General features: G+C 41.9%; 1 protein-coding gene across 4 annotated transcripts in view; it reads left to right on the top strand.

Moving 5' to 3' along the window:
• Positions 1-16563, top strand: part of mctp2a (multiple C2 domains, transmembrane 2a) — a 30957-nt gene that overhangs the window by 2727 nt on the left and 11667 nt on the right. For 2 of the 4 annotated variants that reach the window (XM_034535503.1, XM_034535506.1), the window contains exons 5-17: positions 2563-2705; positions 2804-2880; positions 2986-3100; positions 3201-3224; positions 5576-5752; positions 6447-6577; positions 6684-6870; positions 7011-7104; positions 7201-7303; positions 7393-7495; positions 7599-7700; positions 7815-7889; positions 8140-8259. In XM_034535503.1, the coding sequence (XP_034391394.1) occupies positions 2563-2705; positions 2804-2880; positions 2986-3100; positions 3201-3224; positions 5576-5752; positions 6447-6577; positions 6684-6870; positions 7011-7104; positions 7201-7303; positions 7393-7495; positions 7599-7700; positions 7815-7889; positions 8140-8259 (1451 nt within the window). Of the gene's footprint in view, positions 1-2562; positions 2706-2803; positions 2881-2985; positions 3101-3200; positions 3225-5575; positions 5753-6446; positions 6578-6683; positions 6871-7010; positions 7105-7200; positions 7304-7392; positions 7496-7598; positions 7701-7814; positions 7890-8139; positions 8260-16229; positions 16341-16563 lie in introns of all 4 variants that reach the window. The other 2 variants (XM_034535507.1, XM_034535504.1) reach the window with 2 other exon arrangements.

Below are 16563 nucleotides of genomic sequence, written 5' to 3'. Positions count from 1 at the left end.
AAGATAATAAATTACTAACTCTTTATAAGCTTCAAACTGTTCTTTTAAATGTGGGGAAACACTTGAGTGGATCATTACAGATCAATACCAGATCAGATTTATTTTACTTCCCAGAGGAGAGCAGTTATTTGTTGGTTGGCTTGTGGCTCCAGCTAAAGGGGGATCAGATGAAACGCCACAGGTTCATACACCTTGTGAATCGTGTGTTATTGAGCCAATCGGACAGTGGACAGTTTATATGGGAAATGTGTTGTTGTGTATAAAGATGTACTCATCTTTTCACTTGTGAGGATGACTTCTCCAGTGGTGTATGTACAAAGCAAAAAACTAAACACGAGATAGGTATGCAGTCAGACCAGTATGACAAAAGACAAACTTGGCTAAAGCAGTCACGTTGTGTTATGATCTGTACAAGGAACAGCTGGTACTTTGAAAAGTATTTCAGTTCTAATTGTACTGGATTATTTCTTTCTCAAAACAGAGCCTGTGACTCATAGATTTATAAAAGAAGAGTTGTTGTATAACAAATGAGCATTTTAAATATATTTTATTTTATTATATATTTTTTAAGTAGCTGTAATTTTGTTTGGTTGCAATTATTATTATTAGTTATATCCAGATATATAATCACTTTTAAAGATGGTCTAGATTTTAGCACATATGATTGAGTTGATTTCACTAGATGATTTGTTGAGAATTGATTATCCATTTACAATTATTTCGATCAGTTAGAGACAAAGTATGAAATACAATCAACTAATCTTGACCCCTCTGAGGCTCAGTAGAGTTTGCTTTGGGAAAGCAGCGACCTCAGGTGGCCAGAAGTGGAACGACAACAGGAGAAAATTCATAGATGGATCGATGTACTTTATTAATCCCAAATTAGGAAATTATTCTACTACAGTAGCAGGTTATCCACAACAACATTAAATGCACCGTAAATATACATAGCAACACAAGATATATACATCTATAGAATACACAATATAAAGAATATCGTAGAATACATGATAAATACATCAAACTACAACAATAAGAATGAACTTACTATATACATTAAACATAAGTGTGCAATTTTGTTGCAGTTTTTTGTTTTAAATTGACTTAAATGAGGTAGCATTGGACTATAATGATGTGCAAGTTGATCATGTGCAGGTTATTAAAGAGCAAAACAGATTAAAATAAGGTTTAGACCGAAGCTATAAAGCTGAGAGTTGTCTGTTAGACAGAGGTGAGGTGTAGAGGGTGTCATGGTTGAACTTAAAACTGTATGTGTGGCTATTTACTGGCAATTTTTGCAACGTTACATAATTAGTTTTACCTATAGTGAAAACTGCTCATTTTAGATTGATGGATGCATTACAGTTTACAAAACTGTGATATGTCAAAGCTGCACCACTCTTGTGTTATTGGAAATCGAAATCCTTCGGCTATTTTGTCATTTTAACCCAATATATTAAATATTATGCTTTACTGTAGCTCCTGTAGTTTTAAGATATCACTGTACAGCAGTGAAAGGACTTCCTTCTTGGAATGACGCTTAACGTTTTTTTCCCCTGCTTGGTGGCAGAAGACCCTCCAAGCTCAGTGCCCTACTCCCTGCTAGTTGAGACCTTACTTTCCCTGACAAGATGGCACCATGATGATGCAATCCCCACACGCCCCCTGTCTCTTCACTGTTTGCCCAACAATCAACACCGTGCCAAAGGCTCACCAGTGGCATACATTGTCATTACATATTCTGAAAGGACCCACGCCACCAGCCCCCACTCTTTGTTTTTTGTTCTCCCCTTTTTTCCCATTAATTTCCATCGTCACCGTTCTCAGTCATGCCAGAGCTTTTCTCCTTGCTAGCTGCCACATTCTCCTCCTGTCAAGTTGCCTGGAGGTTTCCCTGTCACAGGCTGGCAGGGTGGAGCTGCTGTGGGTCCTGCCTGCCTTTGCGAGATGTTCATTTGGAGTGGGGAGCTGACAGGCCTGACAGCCCATCCCCACAGGGCCTTTGTCATGTGATTCAAGCCTCCCTGCAGGCTCTCTCAAGCACCCCCTTTATTCCCCTATACAAATGAAGGCATGGGACTGGCTTTCATTTTTTGGCCAATCTGCATGCAATTGCAGAAACAAAGGAGTCCCATACCCCCACCCCACTCGCAGACAGACTTTCTTAACAGGCTTGGGAGATTAACACTGGTTGCTTCTAGATTTTTGTTTCTGGTTGCCTCATGCTGGCGAGTGTTTCAACCCTTTCACAATTAAACAGTTACATCCCTATGCTTTTGCCATGTGTAGGGTGCACCCCCTCCTCACATATTTCAGTATTTCACACAACCAGCATGGGGGAAGGGTGTGTACGTGGTGTGGTTGTGTGTGTTTTCATGTACAGTGTACATTTTTAAAGTGACAATATGTTCCACACAAAGTAAACATAGTTTGCTTTTAATAAATCACTGTTGCCATATATTTCTATGTAAATCAGTGTTTTTACACTGTGGTTGAGTTCATTACCAATTGTGTTTCATAACAATATCTGGCTAAACTGCCATTTTTTGTGTTTAATTTTAGGGACCAGTGATGCTTATGTGAAGCTCAAACTTGAAGGAAAACAGTTCTACAAAAGCAAAGTGGTTTATAAAACCCTGAATCCACGGTGGAACGAGTCCTTCTCCTATCCTCTTCGAGACATAGAGCATGCCGTGGACGTTCGGGTAGGAGTTGTTGAATAGAAGTACATTATCTTACAATTCATGAGCATGAGCATAGAGTTTATTTTTATTTATTAATGATGTTCGTAATACTGTTGCAGGTCTACAATAAAAAACGGACCGCTGACGATTTCATGGGTTCCAGCACTATAATTCTGAACAATCTTGAACTGTACAAGTGAGGAAATTATCCTTATATAATGTTTTAAGGAATAGATCATCGGAAGGATATCCATAAGTGGTCATCAGTTTTAATCTTCACGTCCTTCCTGTCTCTTCACAGAACCTATGAAATGGAGTTGCAGCTTGATGATCCAAAAAGAAAAGAAGATGACATGGGAGTCATACTTGTTGACGTCTGCTTAATGTTTCGAGATGCCACCATCAAGAGAAGCCCCGTAAGAGTATTTCTGATGGAAGCAGTATTTGTTGATGCAGTTCTCTGTCCCCGGTCTTACCAGAATTGTTTGGACTGATTCATGTATTTCTTTCCCATAGAGATGGCCACAAAGGAAGAATAAGGTGTGGATTTGTATATCATTACTTTTCATTTTAACTTAACTTTAATCATTTACAAATTGTATCCGGAATGCCACCATGATTCAATGTTGTAATTTACACGTTGGTGCTCACGGTTACCCTGGTCTGAAGCACTAGGGGGCAGTAGCTCACTGTACTATGGTGCAACAAAGAATGAGGTGTATGCTCGGGACTCAGGCTTTTGTGTGTAACCTTGGTTTCTGCAGAGCCCATTTCTTTTGTGGTTTCATAGTGAAGCATTTTTGCAATGCATATTATTTTCAGTGGTATCATTTGCTATGAAAAAAAAAGTGATACAATATTACATTCTGATCAAGACCAAAATAGTAATATTGACTGAATATGTTGTCATGAAAGAGCCTTTTGATGAATATTATAGAGCGATATTTGGTTTTGTAGTAAACAAAGTTCCATATCCTCTCGAGTGGTTTTCAATATATTGTAGCTGTAATTAGATTCAGAGCGAACTAGGAGGATTGCTGTTTGGGACTCGCACTGCAGCGAGTGGGTTTATATTCACACCTATGTAGTTACTACATCTGCCACTGTTCAGTCTCTTGATGGTCTAGTAGACAATCTCAATTTGAAATTAGATGACAAAGGAAGGAAGCCATTTTCATACACATTGTAGGTTATCCACTACAGATGGTTAAAGATACTCAAAGGGAGGCAGAAATGTGTGATGGGACTCTTCACAATGTTCGGCTGCCTAAATCACAGTGCTAATTTAACAATGTAACAATGCCATTTTTTTTCACATTTCATTTTTGACAAACGTTCAATATCTTTTTGCATTTAACACCTATCCTGGAAGTGCTGAATACCCACCAGCTCTTACAGCTCCACTCCCCCTCTCACAGAACATCGTTTTCTCCCTCTGTGTTACCACCACAGAGACAGGGAATGGCAAGTGCCTAAGTAAAACTCTGCTGTGTGATAGTGTTTCAAACAGGAGGAGGGCGTATGGGAGAAGTGGGAGGGGGACTCTGCTGTTCAAGGCATGTTGCCAGTGTGGGATGCCTAAGATCGGCACTGCTGATAATTCCCAGGCATAGCGGGCAATAACCCAGATGTTAGGATGTAATATCACAGCTGTGGATGGACAGTGCTGAGGTACTAGCCAAATGGACCTGGGTCTGAGCTCATCGTGCTTGTCCCCATGCTGTCCCACCATATGGAAGCAATCGCAAAGCCCTTTTAGGACCAGGAATAGATTCTCTTTAGGGGCCACTTACAGTTAAGTGGAATTGTTTTATTGGCCGCTGAGATAGAAATGTGTCCAAGATAAACACTTGGGATGACTTGGCTGAGGCCTGTTTTATATCGCTCCTCCACTCCCTCTGTTCCTCTTCTTTTGAAGGGGCTGATATTTATAGGGCTGTGCCTGTGGTATTCCATGTTAATTCAGGTCCCTGAGATGTGCTTTGATCCCTCTGGATTGGGTGGCAATGTGGGTGGTGACCTTGTAGTGAGGAGGAGGGGCCGGAGTGGCAGGGGAGTTGTAGCGGGGCTGTTTGAAGCAGCGTCGCTGGGGCAGTCGAAGGAGCTGGGCAATCAAAGAGGCTAGAGCAGATTACGGTCCTGCTCTTTAATTATAGTCAGCCCGACACAACCTCTCTGCTGTTTGTTTTTACAGCCCTGGCCTATCACCGCATGGCCTCACGGGAACTCTAACATGGAAACATATCAAGGCCTCTCTTTCTCACTCCCTCTGTGACACACGGCAGGATAAGTGGATTATTTGCTGGGCTTGTCCTTGATTTCCAAAGAGTCCTCAAATGCACAACATCTTTTATATTTTCTTAGATTCAAGACAGATTTAGTTGAAACTATTTGTTTTGCTGGTTAAATAAATATTGGATGGATTTGCCAACACGCCCTAAACTCTGATGCTGGCCATACATACTGCATGTATGCATAATTTGCTGATGAGAGAGCTGTGCGGTTTGCATCATTACTCACTGCTGCCTGCTGTCTCTTGTGCAGTATGCCAAGTGTCCTGCCTCCCCACACTCAGTCTGGGAGCCAGTGATGAGTGGGACTGTCACAGCCAGGGACATCTGGTTGCTCACTCACGTTCCTCTCTTCCTCGCTCTCCAGGAGCCTCCATGGTGTGGCTTACCTGTCAGTAGAGATGTGGTAATGTGCTCCAACAGAGATGTGCTGTATAGTGTGGACCTTTTGTCCTACTTTCATGCACTCTGTGAACATGATGAGGTGCCAGGCTGAGGCAGGAGTAGGTAAACAGAGGGGGGAGCACAGAGCTTCCACAAAACATTGAGCTTTAAAAAAACAAAAAAAACAAACACTTTTCCTATACCTTTGGCCTGCAGCAGAACCAGGCCGCAGCATCCTCGCGATCAACTGAGGCGCAGAGAAATCCGCTGAAGAACCAGATGTGGACTGGGGTGCTTGGTATCACCTTGGTGGAGGGACAGGACCTGCCGCAGCATGGCCACGGAGACATTTACGTCCGCTTTCGCCTCGGTGATCAGAAGCACAAGAGCAAGGTTGGACTTTTTTTTTTTAAGTCTTTCTCTTTTTCTACTTTTACTACACTCCCTGTTCTCATGCTCCTGTGTCTTTTTACTGGCTGCTCTTTATACTTCAAGTCTTTCTTCCCAGCCCCTATCTCTTACTTCCTCACTTCTCTCGCTCAGCAGGTGCCTGTCAGTGACTCACCTCCACCTTGGCTCACTGGGCCATGGCAGAGGCAGCTCATTAGACTGGGCAAGGCTGCCACTCACTTCTCCCTGTGCCTCGGGTGCTGGGCTTCATTGCCTTCATTTGCATACCCAGCATGCCCTGTTCATCTACCTGTACTTGTTGGCCTCCCCCCTGATGATTCTATGGTGCACTTGTCTTGTGTTGTCGTGTCTTTTCTTTGTAAACCTCTCTCCTTTCCTCTCTGCTTGTTTGTTTGTTGGACAAAGCTGATTCTAATTGGAAGCTGTCAGTGTTTACAATCCCAGAGTGGCTGCTGAGGTGTACACATACAAGCACACACAAATAGAGACACATACACACAACACACTTCCTCTATCCTGCCTTGTTCTGGTTGGACTGAATGAAGACTTAATCCACCTGTCATGCAGGAGCTGCTCAGTGTGATAGTGCGTTAAACCTGATGTTGTGTCAAAGTGTGTTTGTGTGTATGTGTTTCCGTATTACGGTATGTGCTGAATTTGTCTTAACTGCCCTCAGAACATTTGCATTCAGGCCCATCCACAGTGGAGAGAGCAGTTTGATTTCAATCAGTTTGAAGATAACCAGGAACCTCTGCAGGTGGAGGTGTACTCCAAGAGAGGGAGGAAGGCTGAGGAATCATGGGGGATGTGAGTATTTCCTGGTGGGAAGTGCACATTTAGCTCACATTTGCTCCTCTACAGAAGCAGTTTGCCTCATGTGTTTCAATGCGACCATGTTCCTTTTGCGTCTCAGGTTTGAGATTGACCTATTGAGACTACAACTTAATGAGAGGCAGCTCTACACTCATGTGCTGGACCCAGGAAAGGGCAAGCTGGTGTTACTGGTCACCCTTAGACCCTGCTGGGGAGTCTCCATCTCTAACATTGAAGCCGCTACCTTGGAGAAGCCTGATGAGAGAGATGCCATATTGGAAAAATTTGTAAGTTCATTTTTGCTTTATTTTAAATTTGTATGCAAAGTATTGGTAGACACTCCTTGTCCCATTTGGAGTAATTTCTGCTTATTCAGTGAGAAATACAAATATCTCATAATATTTTATAATGTGTTTTTATTTTTCAGAGCTTAAAGAACTCACACAAGTGTGTGGGAGAGGTTGGCTTCCTTCAAGTCAAAGTTGTAAAGGCAAATGATCTTGCTGCCACAGACCTCAATGGTAATCGTTAGAACTATTCACTTTTGTTTTATATCATCATGGTCGTGTGTTTTTTTTATTAAACAACAAATATCAACACTTCTTTGTCATTTGCAGGAAAAATCAACGCTTTTTGTGTAGTGGACCTCGGTAACAGCAAACTTCAAACTCACACAATCTACAAGACCCCCAATCCAGAGTGGAACAAAGCCTTTACATTGTTAGTAGGACATCTGTATAAAAAAACATCTTCTTAGTTTGTGTGGTATATTTTAATGTGAATAAAGTTTCTTAACTCCTATGTTACAGCCCAATAAAAGACATTCATGATGTGATAGAGTTCACTCTCCTTGATGAAAATGGAGACAAAGCCCCAAACTTTTTAGGAAAGGTGGCCATTCCATTACTGACTGTAAGTGTGTTTATGATCAGCCACCACATTACTACTGTGACAGGATTTAATTGGTCTTACATATACTATACATAACTTACTTTTTATTTTTTTATTCTAAAAGGTTCAGAATGGGCAGCAGATATGCCTGTTCTTAAAGAAAGAAGACTTGGTAAATGCATCCAAAGGAACCCTCACACTGGGGCTGGAAGTGATCTACAACAAAGTAAAAATCAAAATAAATATGTTCAAGTTTTAGAAAAGTGATTATATTTCATATCATATAGCGTGACGTCTGTGTTACACGGTAGTGTTTATTGCTTTCCTTATTTTGTCCCAGGTCAGAGCTGGTATCAAATCCTTCCAACCAAAGGAGACACAATTAATGGAGGAAAACCAGAAGTTCTCTAAAAAGGTCATCTCTATTGATGTTTTTAGCCAGTATGTCCTCCTCACATCCCAATAGTGAAGTATTGGCTTCACACGGTCGTAGTTTGGATCGGACATAATCAAAACTAATTTGTTTAATTGGCTTTAAACAGCTAACTCCACAAGTAGCAAATAAGGGATTGTAAAGCTCATTGAGCCTCCTTGCAAAGTCATAATCATTCTGTCCAGTTTCAATTGATACTAACTGGTGTTTTGTTCCAATTATTTCCCATTAGGTTCTTGCCCAGAATATATGTCGGGTTCGAAAAATCAGCACAGCAGTTCTGTACACGTTACAGTACATTAAAAGCTGTTTTCAATGGGAGAGCACGCAACGGAGTCTAATAGCCTTTCTGGTAAGTCATTGCCTCACGTTAATGAACTCTCTTTAAGCCTTGGGGCGAACAAGTTTTGTCCCATTTCACTGCAGCCCAGTTTTAACTCTTTCATTTTATGTGAATTAGATGTTGGGGAGAATCCTTGGTTTAGTCATTTTCTCTCACTAGTCTTTTTCCCATGGAAAACAATGGCTGCCGTCTGTTTTTATCCCATGCCTATGTGATGGATGTGCTCTATCCTTTAAATCAAACCCCACTTGGCTTTCCTTCAGTTCTGATGACATTAGAGTGTATTTGAAGGGGTGGGGTTTGCGTGTTTGTACATCTGACTTCTTTGCAAAGCCTCCTAGCCCGGGGGACGGTGTAAGGAGGATCACAGTCTCAGCTTCCTTGGGTGGAGGAGTGACAGTCTGCCTCCAAGATTTGAACCTTGTTTAAATGTCTCTGTTTAGCTGTTTTTAATGAGGGTATATGATCTAAGGTCCTAAGCTTAAATAATCTTAAATCACCCGGTGAATCCCCCTCAGTACAGCACATGTAATGTCATGATTAAAAGTATACACTTGCCATGAAAGCCCTGCCAGCGCCGTGTCAGGGTGAGGAAGCGGTCACAGACAGGGTGTGTGAAGAACTCTCCTTTCACCGCCTTTCTTCTGCCTGCTCTGTCTCAGAATGACATGCAATTCATACCTGGTGTATTCTGTAAGCCCTTCTCACTGATCCTGAGGTGCAAATCCCCCCAGGCAATGGCCAGGCTCAATGTATCACAGCCTTTAGAACAGCAAGACACACAGACAGGAAGACAGAGAACAATGCAGGTGATTGTATAAGGATAGAGTGGGAGGAAGGCTACTATCTGGGAAAGAAAGTTGGAGAAGAGAAAGAGGAACACAGTCGGGTAAGGGTGCGGTCTACGAAGGCAGATAGCGAGAGACTTGGAGGCGGGGATATGGGCAGGAGAGCAGGAGGATAGGCAGGCTGACAGGTGACAGGTCAGCGGGATGGGGCCATTTTCTTCCACCTATAATTAGATCCTCCGCAGGCTATGGGAGTGTGTGGTGGCACACTCTAATCTTTCATTTCCACTTCTACTCCACCTGCTGTTTAGGAGTGCAGCACACAAATGGAGATCTTAGAATGAAGGTAAAAGACTTGCGTGCTCACTACTTTCATTAGGATCGTCATTGCTATTGTAGTAGAGTGCTTCCCAATCTAATTGTTGTCAGCTGTGTCATCTGCTCCCTGTCAGTGAGAATGGTAATTCATGTGACATTGACTGTCGCTGCTTTGTCCTTTTTTTTAAATTTGAAACAATTGCTCTTTTAAGACTCCCAACACATGAGATTTGTAAAAGCAGACAGTAAAATTGTAGTCAATATGACTTTGTCTGCGATTAGGTGTGCTTTAAAAATCATAAGTGTCGAAGGGGCATGGCAAGAATTGCCCAAACAGAGTGAATCTGCCACTCATCAGCAGACTGAGTTCAACGAGTGAAAAGTTATTTTTTTGCAGTAATATATATATATATATATATATATATATATATTCTCATCAAATAACAAGTACAGTGAAACATTCAATTTACATGCAAACAACAAGGTCTTGACTGATTGTCATTATAAGCTATAGTCCCACGCCACTATCCACACAAGTGCCTCTGCCCACTCTGAGGGTAACCACTGTAAGGCCACTCCTCCTCCTCCAAGTCATCATTTGCAATTAAGTTAGTGTTGGGAGCTGTCTAAAGCAGCATGCCACCATGTGCCTTAATGAAAGCAGCTCCCACTCCTATCTTTATATCTTTAGGCAGTGGTAATAAGGTAACTGATTCAGACATTGACAGATGGCCTCTGCTTGCCTTTCCGATGTGCATAATTATACCACTAGTGTCTGCTCTTTTCCACAGTAGCAGGCTGTGCAGGGCTTCTCAGGGTATGCTGGTAGGAAACGCTGCAGTCTAGCTTTAATATACATTATAATACATTATTTATCAAGCAGGCAGACCGGTCCTACCCTTTTACACCATATACATCCTGTAATGCATTACCGCTGCTGTGGTTTCTACTGGGACTGCGGGATGCTCGCGTAGTGCTTTACCAGGAATACTCAGCCATTATATCACTCAGTCCCACAGGCCAATTTTCTGACCTCCACACAGCATGCAGTCTACATTTGTATCCTGTTTATGTAGATTCATGTATGCATTATGAGGTGGTTGTTGGTAGTATTCACATTTTGCACAAGGGATCACTGCTCTGGTTCATGTTAACTAAGTGAACGGGAATGTGAAGTTCATTTGTTGGTGGGTGGGGGAGAAGTCTTTGTTGATATCAAGACAACTTTTCTCTCATGAGTGGCAGAAAGCTGCACATTCAGGAACATTATACATGTATTATTTACAGATTGATGGTTTTAGTTTTATGCTGCACCTGAGTGTTATTGTGTGAGGAATGGAAATACTTTCAGTATTGTCACTGTTTGCGAGTGCAGGAGGTTACTTGTTTTGATTGTGCAATCTCATCAGCAGAGTCCATACTGTTTGAAGTCGCCTTCGATTTCCCACCAATGTGTAGCGGTTAAAATAGAATCTCTCTCTAATTAGGTAATGTATAAAAAAAAAGAAAAGAAAATCTTTTGCGCATTTCAACAAAGTTCTGGCAAATCCTCATAAACATTTTCATCAGTGAAAGGAAATACAAACAAGAAATTTTGATTTTTTTTTCCCTCTTGTTTATGCTACAGTAATGAGCCTAGGATCTGCGCTTTTCAAGAGTTTGACAACAGCATGTTCCTTTCTCTGAGAGAGAGGAAATGTGACAGCTAAAATCTTCATAAAATAACTGCCTTTAGATGTGCTTTTCACTAAGACTGTGCGAGATGAATGTGCTATACATCAGCAGTGACTGCAGAGGGGTCACCCAGAGTTCTTGGCTGCACACAAGAATAGGACCTGTAGATGGAGCTACAGCACTGCTGGAAACGGGAATGGAGGCACTGAGGAGATCAGTTACTTTTCTCAACATTCGTGGGAACAACTTGGAGTGAAATACTCCATTCTGTGCATTACACCAAGAGACACAAGTTTCCTCCACAAAAAAAGAAGAAAAAAGGGAGCTAAATGAGTGTGTATTAGACAGCCAAATTAATCTGTTTCAGAAGTTTTAAAGTTTAACAATTTTTTGATTTTAGATGAAATGGATGAAAGTAAAAAAAAAAAAGAGGATCATTTACATTTGAAAGCTGATTTTGAGCTTTGCTGTCATTAGATCGCTTTAAGTATTTAAGTAGAATTAATATTTTAACATATGAGGTACCTCATCTGTCAGGAGTTAGACTAGAAAGAAATCTGTATACCTTATGTGAGTATTTGAACCATTTTCTTTTTGTCATTGCCAGGTAGCAACCGCTTTAGACATCATTTGACAGCCTGTGAAATGCTGATTGCTTCACATCACACACTGTAAAGATGGCATTTGATGAACGTTTGATGCGATGCAGCTGGAAACACCCTTGGCAGCTGCAACGGGCACTTTTTGGTAGCAGATAGAATCATCGTCTCCCCAGATGAGGGCAGGACAGGGTCAGATCTGGCTCTAGAGGTCTCAGGAGACCACCTGTGTAGAGCCACAGCAATCGAGGCCATTAACCAGAACACCAGACTGGCTAGATCAAAGCCAATAATCAGAGTTTTCATATGTTCTTGTTAACACTGTCCCTGAAAATGAGATGCTCTGTGAGTCCTTGGATCTGTCTATTTGGGTTTACTGCATTGCAGTGTGGCCGAGCTTTTGTGAGAACAGCAAGACTCTGCACGCCTGTGAATTGTCTCCTTGTTTCTGCTCTGCATCTGTTTTCTCTCTGTTTGAAAAAGTTGGAGGCCTTTTCAGGAGTGGGTTTCTTCAGTCTCATGGGGTTATGCTCTCCATCTCCAAGGCTGTGGGAGTTCTCACAGACTGTAGTGGGAATGTGTAGTCGAGAAAAAAATGATGACAGTGATGGCGATGTTGTGTATTCATGGTTTTGAGTCTGATATCTATTAATTATTAAATGATAGGCTATGACTACTTGAAAACTGCTCAGCAGTGCCACTCGATTTACCACAGTGTTATTATTTAGCTTCCCTGAATGGCTGTGTGTCAGTTGACACCTCTAAAGGGTGGCTGAATGCAGCATATAACCTTGAAACATGTCCCCTTATTAGTGGGATTAATACGCTTGCTCCAGTAACATTCACTTCATTAGGGCTGTGAAATATCTCCTATTTTCACATGTTTTAAGACATGGATTTCAGTTTTACGAACACATTTGATTCAGATTAAACTGACCGAATCCTTCATTATTATTTTGTATTATCAGACAGCATGAAGTGACTTTTAAGTACAAACAAGTAGTGCTCAGATTTATAATAGCTGGCTGCACTGAATACAACAGGTAGAGGTTTTATCTGTGCATCCGTTATACTTAGTTGCTTTATAGTATGCAATTTGTATGTCTGCTTTGGGTTTACCCCATTGTGTGTGCCATATAATATTTGACTGCCTTCATTCGCCACCTTCCTACTCGCAGAGGACACCTCTCCCCAGGCAGCTGAGGTGGCGACCTGTCCGCCCCTGAGTGTGGGTGTTTCGGGGCCGGTCTTGGCCCCGACGCGTTAACGTCCGTGTGAGCTGAGCTGACAGGGAGAGAGAGTCAATGCCACTCCCTCCCCACCTCCTCAGGGGGAAAGGCTCGCATGGCAGATCTGTCACCCAGGAGGTCGCTCAGTGTTAACGCTCCCGACACGGATTAAACACTAGTGGCCAGTGCTGGAGTGCAGGGTCAGTGTAGCCACCACTGACAGGCACCACGGGGCCCCCGCTGACTGCCCTGCTCCAGCCCCGTACTGGTGCTACTCTGGACCTGGCATGTGTCAGACAGGCGGGGAGACAACGGCCAGAGCTGGCCCTGTGAGCAAATGCTAATGCTTTGCCTCGCACGGCTGCTCTTCCTCAGTGCTTTGATAAAGAGCCTCTATCACTGTTGCACTGCACTGTGCATGCGTCCATACACGCTGTGACATTTGTTTGTCATTAGCTTGCCTTTTTTTTTAAATTACAAATTGTAAAAGTATAGTGAATCAAGTGGAAATGGACATATTTTCACAATCGACTTTTTTGATAAGGAATTGTTTATACTATGATTTTATTACAAAAACATTTTTGTTGTGTTTTTTTGTTAAGCTTTTTTTTTTAGTAAGCAAAATGTAATTAAATATATTAAATATGAATGTTACTATACATGATGCCATATTTTATATACAAATTTAATGATGAATTGCAATACTCTCCATGACTGCTGGAGCCGATTTCACCGCGCTGAAGAGGGACATGAGATTCCCCATTTTATTGCTCTTACTCTTATGCAGCCCCCCCCCCCTCCCTTCTCTCTCTCCCAGTCGATAAGACTTGAGCTGAGCGTATGTGAAATATTTATTCAGCGTTAGCTCAGAGCACCATGGCTGCCCACACACTCTACCTGCCCCGAAGAGAAATCTTATCTGTGCTTCCTCTGCCTCCGACACCCCCTGAAAGCCTGTCCCCACACTGGCCCAAGCTCAACACAAATTACATGTCTCATTGCTCTGCGTTTACAGCTACTTTAAAGCCTGCCGCTCCTGTCCCCAACATAAGCCCTCAGCCAGACTCTGTTTCAGCTGGGCTGAGCTGCTACTTGTGCCTTTGATTCATTATTAATCTCTTTTTTTTTTGTATTTTAATTGAGGAAGTAATGCAGATTAATTTTACTGCCCTTGATTTCACCCAGAAAAAAACCCATCTCGATCCTATTTATCTTTTTATTATAATCATTGTAATACATGTTCTATATATCCTGTATTTATATAGCACATATTTGCACAATGTCACACACAGAGATCCTGGCTTTTTTTTTCTCTTCTGTCCATTACACACACAAAACAATGCAGAGACAACCATACACATAAATACACAAACCCTGCAGCTTGTTAGTGAGTCTTGTTAAACTCTTTCAGTATATGTTCACGCGATCTGGCAGCCGTCCACAACCCCCATGACTGACCCTCATAATGCTGGCTGGCGCTCTCCTCGCTTTGTTTAGCTTTCCAAGTGGAGTGAAACCGAAAAGAGTAATGAAGATACAGCCGAGATTAAATCTTCCGTGTTTTTGGATCGTACATAGTCTTAATAAATAAGGGTATTTTGAAATGTACCATGTTAAACAAATAGTTGTTTTTAGTGAGCTGATTTGTAATATATATATATATTGTATGGGCTCATGCTGTGACACTACACTAAATTGGCTTATCAACAGTATTCTGTGTGTTACACTGATGTGACGCATATATTTATAGCCTGTTATCTGATGTAGTGTATAAGAAGAGCATTTGGCAGCCTCGCAGTCTGGTGGTACGTCTGCCAGTCTGTAGTTTGGGTCGGTAGACTGGGCAACCCCCTCCTCTGTTAATCAATTTACAGGATGGTAGAAACTCTCTTATAGAGGGTGTCTTTGTCCCTTTGTTCCTGCTACGATCTCTTCTCCCTCTCTTGGGAGAGTGTGGGTGGTGGGAGCTGCCATGCTTGCTCAGCTTTAAGTTATTTTATTCACACTTTTAATCGCTGAGTGCTTTATTATTAGGTACTGGATTCTGCTGGCCAGGGGATCTGCATGAGAAGGCGCAGAATGCATTTAGAGGAATCATATTAATGGCACTATAAAACAAATCTGTCAGACTGTTCTTAACCCTGCTGGCAGAATTGCTCTGCCCAGGGTTGCCCCCTTCTCCAAGCGCTTACAGGTGGCTGAGGAGAGTGCATCTCCATCATCTACTCCACCGTGTGCTAATAGTTTTATTAATTCATTCTTCTTCCTTTTTTTCTCCCTAGGCCACACTGTGCATAATCATACAGACATTTTTTCAGCTAAATGGTGTTTGTCAAGGGAGTTTTTCCTACATTAGAGACACTTCTCCCAGACATGCATACTAACACTTGTTCAATTACAAGTCGTTTGTTATCCAATTCTGCAGTGTGTAAACCTAAATGCTCAGGTGTATCATTGATTATTACCTCCCTTGCTTTTGTTTGTTGCTTTTATGGCCTTTTGGTGAAATGATATTACATTTTTACAGCTCATACTGCAACATATTAGCATTGTCGTGTTTAAAAAGTTAAAGGTTTTAGTTGTCATGCGTAATTTGTTGACGGATGAAAAAATACGCAGTCAGGCCCTTAAGACTGAAATGGAGCCTCTTTGATGGCAATTAAAATGTGGATTATTTTTTATACAAATTTATACTTACGCCTGAGAGGTTGCACTTTGTCCAACATGTCCTTTAATCACTCAGCTGCGTGCTAATAAAACATAAACCACTTAGTGGGGAATTAGTTCTGTCTCCATTTCACAGAAACTCTGGAGAATGTGGGGAGACGAGGGAAAGGTTTAGTCCTGCCTCTGCTCATTACTGTGGGATGTCTGACGGCAAAGTCTCAGTCTGTGCACCTGAGTGAAGGAATCTGAGAGGTTTTCCCAGATGTTTCTCTCCATCTTTTTTATTAGTGTTAAAAAAAGCATGTACATCCTGAACACATGGGCTGACATACCATGAGGGAGGAATTGAGAAGATATTTCTGACAGTTTTGGTTTAGACCCTAATTTAAGCACTCAGTTTAGACATAAGGCATTGTATTTCTGTAGGCTTTTATCTTGTCCACTGAGCCAGAACGCGGTGAGCAGAAATTTGCATTAGTGGGCGATTATGAATACCTGTGACAGATTCTCTCTGCCGGCTCCCTGGGCGGAAATGAATTGGCTCCCTCTGTTGACTTGCACAGGAAGACAGAGACCAAGCAATTAGACTTTAGTGGTTAATGTAGCAGCTTTTGCAGCGAGGGCAAGGAGGTTCAACATTCCTGCTGGGCTCGTGTCAGTTTCCAGGCACATTTCCCCTCCTCTTCTTTTTCCTTTTTTATTAGAATACTGGGAATATGACAAGCTACCTGTCCACCAGCCAGCTGAAATCCTCTGGGGTGAGGGGAGCGTCGCTTTAGAGTCGCCTCATGGGAACTGAGGTGACAACACATGACGTAGGTTATTCATAACAGAGAGGAGATGTACTGCAGCTACCTCTGCACATCATGCATATTCATTGTTTATCTTTTTTTTTATTTATCCCCCACCAGCTCTAGTTTGTTGCTGCATAAGTAATTCAAATAATTTCTTATAAAATAAAAACAAGACTAAGATATTGTTTCCAATGTTCATTTTCTTATACCTTGGTCATCCTGCTGTGTTTCTGCATTATGCTTT

The sequence above is a fragment of the Cyclopterus lumpus genome, chromosome 6 (genome assembly GCF_009769545.1).
Source record: "Cyclopterus lumpus isolate fCycLum1 chromosome 6, fCycLum1.pri, whole genome shotgun sequence".
Lineage (NCBI taxonomy): Eukaryota > Metazoa > Chordata > Actinopteri > Perciformes > Cyclopteridae > Cyclopterus > Cyclopterus lumpus.
This window is presented reverse-complemented; position numbering and strand designations above follow the sequence as displayed.